The 12,503-nt window shown below is 39.1% G+C and overlaps 1 protein-coding gene across 2 annotated transcripts in view; it reads right to left on the reverse strand.

The window, feature by feature from the left end:
* Positions 1–3,259: 3,259 nt before the first annotated feature.
* The window catches only part of NALCN (sodium leak channel, non-selective), a gene marked incomplete at both ends in the record, with an annotated part of 233,725 nt that continues 224,481 nt past the window's right edge, over positions 3,260–12,503 (reverse strand). For both annotated transcript variants that reach the window (XM_082304488.1, XM_082304487.1), the window contains 8 exons: positions 3,260–3,453; positions 4,522–4,639; positions 5,317–5,466; positions 7,605–7,755; positions 8,411–8,568; positions 10,352–10,467; positions 11,004–11,136; positions 11,917–12,010. In XM_082304488.1, coding sequence (XP_082160614.1) covers positions 3,260–3,453; positions 4,522–4,639; positions 5,317–5,466; positions 7,605–7,755; positions 8,411–8,568; positions 10,352–10,467; positions 11,004–11,136; positions 11,917–12,010 — 1,114 coding nt within the window. The remainder of the gene's footprint in view (positions 3,454–4,521; positions 4,640–5,316; positions 5,467–7,604; positions 7,756–8,410; positions 8,569–10,351; positions 10,468–11,003; positions 11,137–11,916; positions 12,011–12,503) is intronic.

Consider the following 12,503-nt stretch of genomic DNA (forward strand, 5'->3'; position numbering starts at 1 on the left):
ATTAGTTAAAACGATGGTATTTTCAGCTTGCCAGATAAAAGTGTACTTTATGTTTTTAGCTCTTAATTCAGTTGGATATCTTCCAGTAGCAAATGGTTTCAGGTTATTAATTTCTTCATTACAAAAGTGATTGTCTGAAATCTGACCTGACTTTGGAATGATATTGAGATACATCTCTGCTGCATGTTCTCAGACTTCCCACAAGCAGTTTTTTATTTGAGCACTGACAACATGCACTACACTTTTTGCCCACCCAAGCCATGAAGACTTTTACAACTTGCTTCCTACGAACAGAGCTCTCTTAGTGGATGAAAAGGAGTCTATTCATTTGTATAGGATAACTCTAGAGCCAAGAACACTGTAGGTAGTAATATTCCCCTGGCAATTTTTTGTTTACCTTTGTCCTGTGTTGTTCTTATTTGAACTTTTCTCTCAGGCTGTCTGGACTGACGCCGATTTCCTGATGCACTGTTCCCTCTTTGTGTCTCTCCATTGTTTGCGGAGGCTACTTGAACTTCAGTCATTTTTTCAACTCTCCTCTCTGCTTCTTCACCTTCATGTGCAAATGTGTATTGGTTGCTCTGCTGCAGAGAAGGTTATCACTTTCTTTAGTTATGTCAGGGTGCCATACTAAAGAGGTTTTCACCTTAACCTAGGTGCCTGGGTGCTCTAGTATATATTATTTTCATATATTTGTAACTCCATTTCACTTCCTATATCTGCAAAAGTAAAACGGGGGAATAAAGAAGTGAGCACTGCTTTCTTAGAGCCAGCTTGCCAGTTAAATCAGATGGTCCAGGGATATCCAGTGTTTTGGAAGATATTGGAAGGCAGTCTCTGAAACCATTACAATGTTTCCATCACAAATTTCCCCCTGCTACGCACACACACGCACGTGTGCACACATATTCACATGCAGGCTCTAAAGCAAAGAAAGAAAGTGGGTTAAATAAAAATAAATAATGAACAGTCCTATTTAGTCCCATTTTTTGAATGAGACTGCTTGTGGCAGTACTGACTGCTGGACTTCTCACCAAAAAAACAAAGGCCCTCCAATTAGAAGAGTTTGAAAGCATCTCTTTAAATAATCCTGTACAAACCACACACGCAGCCACTATGCAGCATTATCACAGATGAGCCAGATATAGCAAATGCAGTTAGAATGAAAACCAGAGGGAGGAATATTGCTTAAAGCAACTCACTTTTACTGACAGAGTACTGTAAGGCAAGGAAAAAATGTTTGCCAGATTTTTTAAAAAGAAGATTTGCAGCAAGAATGATTCAGAAAGATCTGCAGTTCAATATATTATTGAACTTTCAAAGACACTATCTTTTATAAATCCAATATTTATCTTTTTGTCATATATACAAAAGCTCAACTTAAACAAGCACAAAACAGACCACAAAATAATGGATTTGCATATGAAGTTTTGTTGATGGTTCATAATCTAGTAAACAAGAGAATGCACATGTTCTGTTACTACAGTTACAGTTGACTAGATTTAAACTTAAATATACCCTGAAACAGACGAAGAAACCACAAAATACAGATGTGTTCAATATGACTATTTTAAAAAAAAAAATCTAAACCATGTTCAACCATACACAGGGAACAAAATGTTGATAGATGCCAAGAAAACTGTATTTTATGGCCAAAACTAATTTTGCATTTATGGTGAAGGCATCTGTGAAAACAATCCTGTATTCTGACCACTCTACATTAATATTTTGGCCAGAAAACATCACGAAGCTCTGGCTTTTGTCTGCTTTTTAAAGGATATATTTTTTAAGTGGTGATGTACATTAACTGTGAGCCTCTTGCAAGACCTCACATCAGGCCATGTTAGAGCAACCTATCATTTCCATAGGAAACAATGGTAATGGAAAGGTCACAGCTATGCTAAAAAACCCAGTCGGGGGGCCAAGCAACAAAATCTGGAACCTCTTAGTTCTTCCTTGAGGGAAGGGCACACTTTCACCCCACATTTTTAGACAGCCTTGAATTCCGAAACTAACAAACTCTGCTGCATTTTGTGGCTTTTCTTCTCCACCTCCACCTCTGTATAGCATTGGCCTTTCACTGGAAAAACTTTTATGAAAGGGACAGCTGCTATTTCACCAGTGATAATGTAGCACTAATGGTGCTTCAAAGAATAAAAAAAGGCTAACACGTCAAAATATGATGCATCAGGATAAAAGGGACAAAGGTACTTAACCACAGTACAGTGTCATGCCTTAGCTTTGCAGGGCTGTAGCATGAGTAGTAACATGGGTAAGTCAAATTCACTTCTACCTATACAGGCAAAACTGAACTGGATTTTAAAAGCCATACAATACTACTCTGCAATTAGAACCCCCAACATGCTAATTTTTATCACACAGACAAGAAGAAAGTTATCTTACGACTACACAAGGAAATGGGACCCCATTAACAGGAAAATAACGACACCAGGCATATATGTAACCAGTATATTCTGAAAATGAAGCATAAACCATGTTTTTCACATGGAGGTCTTTTGATGGATGCTTAAATGCACAGTTTTCATGTCATTTTTTTTTCTCCTTTTTTTCTGTTTTCTCTATGAAAATCAAGCTCTTTGCATAATTAACCAAAACCCAAAGATATTTACATTTTAAAAGCCAATCCTTCACCTTCTGATTTTAAAATGAGTTATCCTGTATCTTGCATATTTTAAAAAAAGGTCCAGAAAAAGCTTGGATTTGTAATTCAGAATCTGTACTTTGTAAAAATACTTCCCTTGAACATGAAGTCAGTGCTGACCTCTTCAGGTCATTTGTGAATAATAAAATCTTTCTAAATAAATGTTCCTAAATAAGAACCGAGGGAAAACACAAAAAGAAGTAGTACATTACCCCTGCATTGTAAAGTGTTGCCACTTTAAAGTACAGTATAGGTTGAAGAAAAACACATAGGTGTGTGTATCAAAATACATTTTCATTATGTAGCTACGGAACATATGAAATCTTTCAGTGCTCTGTCTGCTAAAGGCAATATAGTCTCTCTGGCTTTGTTAGTACTGCTATTGTATACAGGTTTCTTAAAGTATAGTTAGTACCTACAAAGGTGAATTCTAATATATAAGTGTGTGCTATGTTTCATATGGCAGAAGGATAAGCATTTGAAAAAATTTATGACATTGATTTTAAAGAATCATACATTACACAGTGTTTTCAATTCTAAACAGAAAATTAGATTGTACTTGAAGTGGTTGCTGTTGCAGTATGACTTAGATTTTTCTCAGATATCAAGAAGGTCCTCTCCACTCTCATCACTCTCCACAGTTAATTGTCTTGTCCACCATTTCTTGACTTCTGATCCACAAGAGGCAGCATCAGACATGGGATTCATTTTGCATACAACAGATTTCATAGTTGAACGTCCACCAAAGCGGAGGTTGACTGAAGACACTGAATGGCTTATTGGTTTGGGGGCTATGAAATTAAACAGAAAGTTCTGCATTAGAGTAGATCTGCTTCTTGAACATTTTTGCTTAGAATTCAGGTATACAGAACTAGCTGGACTGGGGCAGCTTTAAACTGATTTAGTATAGAAAGAGTAGGGCTCTGTTTTAATGTGTTTTTTTTTCCAGCTCCAGCTGTTCACCTGGCTCCCACTAATCAGCTGGTAGAGCAGTTTAACTGAGCAGTGCCTCATTGCCTTCTGCTGGGAGAGCTGATGCAACAAGTCTCTTCTTATCTGGCTAGCTGCAACCTACATGGTTTAAGCAGTACTTACATCAGCTGACCTGCTGGCAAAATGAAAGTGGTAAGTGCCAGAAAAAGGGAGGGAAAAGTGCATTTGGAAGGGGCAGCTACATCTAGAAAGTGATATCTAACAATGGCCTAGGGGTGGAAGCCAGTACAAGGTGCTGGTATGTCTTTAAGAAAGCACTAAAACACATGTGTAAGTATATGAAAACCACAATTGATCTTAATGATGCTATTCATGATCTTAAATACATATCTTTGTTGGATTGGGGGCAGAGTATTTATCACCTGCCAGGCTGTACTGCGCATGGAGGTGACCCTCCTTTTCTGAGACCATCCACTGAGGAGCATTCAAGAGTGACATGGCCAAGATCAGTGCTAAGAAAGGAAACCCTGAACTCCTCATTCTTACTTGGAAAACCTATCCAGTTGGCTACAGTAGTATGATTCCTCCTTGCCACGTTCCCTTTTTTACTCTTTCTGTTCCAACAAAATATTGATCTTTGCTGCTCAGTGACATTTAAGTGGAAAACATGGATTGAAAGGTCTCTATTAAGTTGTCCTGTTTCTTGGACAAGTACTCTGGTCACAAAAGTAGGGTTACAGGTACTCCTGTAGGAGTAGGGGAGAGATTGCTGTATTTCAGCATGCACGAGGGTAGAAAAACCCTGATGTGGGTGCAAGCAGCAGGCAGGAGGTAGAACTGTGAATCATGAAGCCTCTCATGACCTTGTTATTGTACAGCAGTGATTTGGCATGTGGGGACTATACTGATACACATTTTTCATGTACCTGATGGCAAACGCCATTGTCCAAATTTCCGCTGAGGTTTCCCAGCATCTGCAGAGTCTTGTCGATAGCCACCTCGGTCAGAAAGTGTTGGGCTAAGGAGCTGCTGCTGGCTACTTGTCTGAACAGAGAAAAAAGAATATCAGTCATAGTTCCCCATCACATGGGGATAATCCTAAGAACGGTTATCTTTCTATTCTATTGCCAAGCTTTACACATGAATACAAACAAAATTGTTTGTTAAGGCAGCATGGTTTCTATTCTTTACTGCCCCAGAAAACTGCTACTAGTAGGAAAAAACCCAACAAAACTGACCATTTGGGCTCAATTCCATTCTGCAGTCCCACTGATGGGTACAAAATTGTTCTCAGCCTTCCACAGTGGAGCCCTTACATTGTACCTTCTTCATTCCCTAGCCTGAAAGATCCCAGGACTCCTACTCACAGGACCCTGTGTGCCCAACGCTACCACGCTCAGTGTAAAAACTACTTCAGAATACTTGAACAGGAAAACTTCAAGTCCCTGAGCCTGTACACAGCTCCTGCTAGACCTGAAAGCTGGTGCTGCCAGAGTTGTACAGCTGAGTTTGCCCTTTACGGTGCTAGCAGACAGCTGACTGAGCTGGGGAATTACTGCTTTAGACCGCTTTGCCTTTACACCTGAAGGCAAAGACTGAAGCAAAACAAGATATTGCTTTCAACTTTTCCAGTTAAAATGATGTTTAAAAAAGAACAAATAAGAAACATGGAAGTTTTCTGAATTTGTTCTGCGTAGCTGATAGCCTTCTGGTTAACATACCTCTGGCTGTGCACTGTTATCCTGATTAATAGCATTCATATCTTCACTTGGCTGTGTCGTCTCAATGCTGGGAGGATTCAGAAATCGGCTCAACTCCTGCTGTTGGCTCTCTCGTAGACTGTGGATAATGCTGCACGACTGCTGTTGTTTCTATCAAGGTACAATATGTGACAACAAAAATGTCCTCATTGGTGTGTCACAGTGTTTGATTTTTTTAAAGCCTTCTAAATATTTAACCAAACAGTGAGCACCAGATGTGGGTACCAGGTGCATCAATAAAGCCACACATATCAGATGGTCGCTATTCAAATAAAGTGACTTCCAGCATATGTCTAACCTTTACGTAGGGAATAGAGGATAAAACTTATAAACTATATTAAGTGAAAGGCAAGTTGCTCAATTGTTGGTTTAAACCTAGAGTTTAAAAACATATAAAGTTTTGAATTTATGAGTTAAAAGTTCTTGCAAAGAAAAAGAAACAAGGAAATTGGTAGAGATTCACTAAGAATTACATGAAGGCAATGAAAAAAATCTGATTTCTTTTATGGGCTTTGGAACAGGCTGTCAATAAGACTGAATAAAACAGTAGTGGAAATCTTGGGACTGCGTATAGATTTACAGCACAAATAGAAAAGCAAACCCACTACCATTATGATCTTACAATCTAATTTGCTTTTAAATTAAAATAAACAGCCCTTAGGAAGGGTTTCACTTTCCTGGGTAGTTTTCACATGCTCCCTCTAGAGAGATTTAGAGACTAACAAGAGAATATATATTTGAAAATATATATTAACCTCCATAATTACATTCAGTTTATAAAAGGTTCATATAATGTGAAATGATATGAACCATATTATTAGAGTGAAATGAATAGCATATTTACTTTAACATAGTGTAATTCAATATCATAATGAAATCAACAACAGAGTTGAACAAACCCAGAATTGAGAGCTAAGATTAAATTTACTGCCATTGATATTACAGAGATGAGACCAAAATGAAACTATCTATCTGAATATGCCTTGAACATTGACGTTTCAGCTGGCATGTACATTACACTCAAAGTGTCCAGTTACCTTTTTTTGTAAATTTACAAACAGAAAAAGCCAGATCCCATGATCACAGATCTCTATGGAAAATCTCCACTCACAAGAAGTAAGCTTTTATAAAAATAAAAAAATACATGCACCAAAACCTGGACTCAGCCTTACAGTAACGGAAAAATCAGTCATCAAAGCAACCAGGTTGTGATTTTTTTATATAAAGGAAGAGTTGTTTTTGGAAGAAAAGAGAATAATTGCAAAACCTTATTCAAATTTCCTGAAATTTTTTAATATAAATTTAATCCAAGACAAACTTCGACCAGCATATATTGTAGCTACCCTGAGCAAAGGCAAATATGTTTCTGATTATCAGAAGCACTGCGTAAACAGAATACAGAAGCACTGTCTAGATCTATACTAGTAAACTAAACAGACTGGGATTTCCTGCAGTGCTGAAGCCAAGTGACAGGTCAGGACTTGCATGATCTGGCTGATCTTCCCTCTACCACACAAGACAGCTTCAACCACTGCCTACTGGGAGGAGTCTCCACCCTGACCCATGCCTGGAGGGCTGTGATGCTCCTGTGGCAGTGGTCTAGGGGAGTATGAGCATGCAGGGGCCAAAACAGTGCTAAGGAACACCGTAACGAGTATGGGTGACCCCATCCCAGTCCTCAGCCAACGCCTTGGCCCTGCTTAATTTCCTGGCATAGACACAGCTACTGTGCGCCACGGTTCATATACCTGATTTGCATGTACACATTGCTCATTTGCACACACTGTTACTGTAATGGCTTATTCAAATGATGTATCTTGATACGGATTCCTTTTGAAGAGTCATCTGCTGGTGACTGATCATGGTATCTTCTCCCAGCAGAGGCAAGGAAATTATACAATTACATTCTGTGAGGAAGGATTAGGCCTATGAGGTTTCATCAAATTACATTGTTTTTTCTTTATTCCTTTGACTTTGGTCTCTGCACATGCATCTTCCTGCTCTACTGAAAAGACGGATAAATTTTTGGCAGGAAGACAGCTTTGCCTTCAAAAGATGCTTATTTTTGTACCGCTTTCAATTGAGCTGTAACATACTTTTTTTGCTGAGTTAGCAACTGCTACATACTTCTTCACATCATAAATATTATGGTGACTCCAGAGTAAATGAAGCATAGTGACGGCAAATTCCAGAATTGTTAAGCAGTACAATTGCTGCAACCATTTAGATCCTGGTTCAGCTTGACTTACTGCTCTGATTCGCTTTAAGCACTTCTTCAGCCACATGCGTATGGTCTGTTTGGCCACCTCCTCTTCTATGGTATATTCCAGTTGTTCCCTAGCAAGCAGCTCTTCCAGTTGAAGACTTTTTCTGATATCAACAGACCTATATGAAAGCATGCTGGAAGAAATATAGATTTATTTTTTTTAAATGCTTGTGACCTTACATTTTAATTTAGAAAACCAAAGCGCATACTTAAGACCTTAGTGCAAAAATACGTAATTAGGTGGGTGCAATAAATTCACATTTGAAGCTAAAAAATGCTGAGGTGATTCCAGAAGAGACTTGTGGTGCTCAAAACAAATGAAGACCCTATCACCAACATTTAGCTATCCAATACAGGTGAGTTGCTGAACTGTAAGCAACTAGGGCATTTGTGGGTGTTGGATTTTTTTTCCCTAAATGTTTACTCTTGGATAATGTTCCCATCTCAATTTTATTTCTAGTCGGACTCACCGTCATGTTGCTACATATGTGGGCACAACTTTGCATTGCTTGGGATACAAGAACAATGTGAGACTGCTGTTTAAGACAAACTGTCTCAAATGAAAACATTAAAATTACTCAGAGCTGATTCCCTAGGACCTGTGTTTTCCATCACAAATATTTTTGAAGAAAAAAAAGGGACATCTAAGTTTCGTATTACATTTAAAATGGCAGTGCCTCTCTGGCTATCAATCTTGCCTTTTCCCAAGCCTAATGAATACGTTTTAGCCTGGAGAGAAACACAGGCCATTATACCCACCCTACAAATTTAGAGAAAATCTCAGCATACCTGAGTACATCGTGGAAAGTGACATCACCACCATTATGGAGCCGTTCCATTTCATAGCACATGTGCTTGAACAGCAGCTTGTCCTTGTCGAGATCCACCTCCAGCCTGCCCCGCAGAAGCCTCAGCAGAAATTTCACTCGGAAGGTAGGGATTACTCCCTGGGTAAAATTGCATAACAGCTGGTAAATTATTACTGTGACCTAACAACCAATGCAGACATTCAACTTGATCAGTGAGAGAAACACTATTTCTCCAAAGACTGTCTGTCAAATCCTGGCCTATTTAAGTCACTGTGAATATGTTACTGAAGAATACACACATGCAGCCAGCTCTTCAGCACGTGACATCAGTTGTAGTTCATGGAAGTCTTCGCTGTTATTTGCCTGATGTAAAATGGGAATCTGTGCTGTTAATTTTGTCAGAAATTTTCAAAATTGCTTGGGGATTTAGTTCTCCATTTGCATTAATCTATGAGAAGTATATGCCCAAATAGCTGCCTTTGGAAAACTGAAATCAAACTACAGTTTAAACATTCATAGTCAGGCCTATACCTGGCTGCAAAACTGTCCTCTTCTCTGTGCATCTTTGGACAGGAGAATGTTGGAAGTTTACTGGCTTGTTAAAAGTCTTCTGCTCTAAGAGTCAACCTAGCACATGTTGCACTTTTTGCGACAACAATTTTGATCTGCTGTAAAAAATTAAGATTGAAAGTATTTCCCTCCAGAACCATGGTATCCATACTCTTTATGTATTTTGTTCTGCTAAATAACTGGAACTATTTTTGCTGTGATATGTTGTTCCACATCAGAGAGATACTGTCAGTCCTGGGCACAATGGATGCAGAACCCTCCGCCTCCATCAGCACAGACTGCAGCTTCCATCTCCAGCACAGCCACATGCCAACTCCCAAGTAACAAGTGATAGGACGAGAGGAAACGGCCTCAAGCTGCGCCAGGGGAGGTTTAGGTTGGATATTAGGAAAAATTTCTTCACTGAAAGGGTAGTCAGGCACTGGAACAGGCTGCCCAGGGAAGTGGTTGAGTCTCCATCCCTGGAGGTATTAAAAAGACGGGTAGACGTGGTGCTCGAGGACATGGTTTAGTGGTGGACTTGGCAGTGCTAGGTTAACGTTGGACTCGATGATCTTAAGGGTCTTTTCCAAACTTAATGACTCTATGATTCTATGATTCTGGTGCCTGGATTGTTCCTTCCCAGGTGCAGGACTTTGCTTGCTCTTCCCCTCGTCGAACCACATGAGATTCCTGTCATCTCATTTCTCCAGCCTGTTTAGGTCCCTCTGGATGGCAGCATGATCCTCTGCTGTATCAGCCACTCCTCCCAGCTTGGTGTCATCTGCAAACTTGCTGAGGGTGCGCTCTGCCCCATCATCCAGATCATTAATGAAGATGTTGAACAGGATTGGACCCAATATTGATCCTTGGGGTAAACCACTAATTACCGGCCTCCAACTAGACTCTGTGCCGCTGATCATTACCCTCTCGGCCTGGCCATTCAGCCAGTGTTCAGTCCACCTTATCTTCTCATCCAGTCCATACTTCATCAGCTTCTCTATGAGGATCTTATGGGAGACAGTGCCAAAATCCCAGCAAAGGCCTTCTGAAGATCAGGCACATAATGGACGTGAGTCTGTAGACTTCCAAGGGAACAACTCTCAGGGAGCTGGGAGGAAAGATGCTATCGTATTGATCCTATGAATCTACATTTGTTTTTAATCTACTACTGTAAGTACTTCACAGTAGTAAAGAATACAGGTTAGTATTTGAAGGGCCATGAACAATGTTAGATCATGCTCACTGAACTTTCATAACCTAACAGTAACCACTCAGTGAGTTTTGTCAGCGCATTTTATTTTCCCCTTACGTTTTTTCAAGGACAAATGTAAATTTACTGGATTTCTGTGCCCATTATCAAGTTTCTTACCTCTCTTTTGTCATCAACCATGTTCCATATAATTTGAAAATGCCTAAGATCATTATAACTTAAAAGCTGGTCTTCTTCGGTTGAGTAAAACAATGAGAAATTCTCCACAATGATAGCTGAAAACCACAAAACCAAAATACACTATAATGAAAGCCTGTAGTTACATTCTAACTGGTTAATCTCTATAAGCAACAATGAATTTCAACAGAATATCAATTCTGTTGTGCAAACTTCACACCAATAAATGCCTTTAGCTGTCACGCTACATCAATATTCACTGTGCTCACTTTTTAAAAGCTACATCTTAAATGCTGGTGAGATGCCTCATCTAACATCTTCTAAAATCAACTAGGCGAATTCCAATGATGTTGGAAAAATGTTAACTGGAGAAAGGAAAAGCTCAGAAAATAATATTCCTTAGGGTAACTATGGTCTACAAATATAACACATCTCTTTGTTCAAAAAACCTTCATTCCCAAAATCCTGAGCTTTAGCATACACCATGCCAGAGGAGTATCAAAAACATCATATGCATGTAAGGTAACAGTGAAGGTACAAGGTAACCTCATACCTGAATAGCACAACAGACTCAAATCTAACATACTACATGCCAAGATGGACCTTTTTGTTATTAATGTATATTTTTACTTACCAACAAGCAAATTTAGCATGATATATGCAATGATGACATAAAATGAACAGAAATACATAAGAGCACCAGCATAATTTCCACAGTCTGTTTTCCAGTAGGTGCTGTTATCTGGCGTACAAAATGGAGGCTGAACCTTCAAAATGAAAGAAAACAAAGTCAATCAATCATAAAAAGATTCTTAATTTCTCTGCAATCAGTACTTAAGACTATCATTTTGCTAAAGCTCCCCAAATAGGGAATAATGCTTTGGGCATTATTGTGGGCAGTTTTTTGTTGTTCCTTTAGCAGCCAGAAATCAGAAAACAGAGAGAGGTATGACAAAAAAGGCCTAGGTGTGGATCTCCCTACCACACACAAGGCACATTGTGCATTATGCCACTGTAAAGAAACAACTTGGTGCTCTGCAACATGGTGGTTTTCAAAAAGCTTCCCTGCCCATTAATTTTAAAAAGGAAGGGAATATGATTTTTATTGCAATGGAAACCACAGACAGAAATTTACTTGGGCAAAATAAAATTATTTCAGGACAAATTCTGAGATCATTAAGACTACCATTCACACAGAATGAGCCAAAATGCAGGTATGAAAGACAAAGTCAATCTGAAAAGTCACCTTGCCGCAGTCAAAGCAGAGATAACAGTGGAAAAGTGAGTTACTGCACTTCTGATTTTGAAAGCATCTTTTTATTTTTGTTTTTAAATCATGCCTAGCCCCATGAAATATTACATTGTGAGTGTGTGGTTGGAACTGCAATTTGAGTGTCATGTTCTGAGGTTTGGCAAACATTATATCTCTTGAAGACATAAAGGCAATCACAACATTCCTTGTACAAAGCTAAGATACTGGAAACACTTTGAAATGCAAGGGTGCCTCCTGTTTCTTGCCACTTTATCTCTGGCAATATTGTATTTACCATGCAGTCATGCATAATTTTGTTCCAGTCTTCTCCAGTAACTATTCTGAAGAGTACAGTAATAGCCTTGCCAGCTGATGAAAAATTTGCATGTCTGTTTTAAAGAATAAGAGAGAGAGAGAGAGAGATCATTTCACGTCCCAGAACTAAAACGCTGGCAAGAAAAAAACGCAAATAATTTCCATTTTCTACTGTTCTACTATTTTAAACTGAAAATAGTTACAGTATTATTTGAATGAGCTCATTGAATTATTTATTCCATGACTTAAGATATAATAACTGAACTTTAGCTCAGACACAGATCTGAGTGTTTTGGCTCATTTTATCAAAGAGCAAAAGCAGACTCAGACCCAGATCCCATCTCCTGGCTCCATTCTCTTCCTGGAGTCTGATGATGTTATTGATTGTGAAATCTCCAGTTAACGGCCAGTTCACAGAACTGCCCCCTCTCTGTATCAGCCTGGTATATGGATCCTGTATTTGGGTGATGCCGGTAAGGTGTAGCAGGTACCCTGTGCTTCAGCAGCTTGCAGCTAGCGCGGTGCTGTTTTGAAGCATTTTCTAGCTGGCATAATGAAGAACAGCTC

The sequence above is a fragment of the Platalea leucorodia genome (genome assembly GCF_965183815.1).
Source record: "Platalea leucorodia genome assembly, chromosome: 2".
In the NCBI taxonomy this organism is placed as follows: domain Eukaryota; kingdom Metazoa; phylum Chordata; class Aves; order Pelecaniformes; family Threskiornithidae; genus Platalea; species Platalea leucorodia.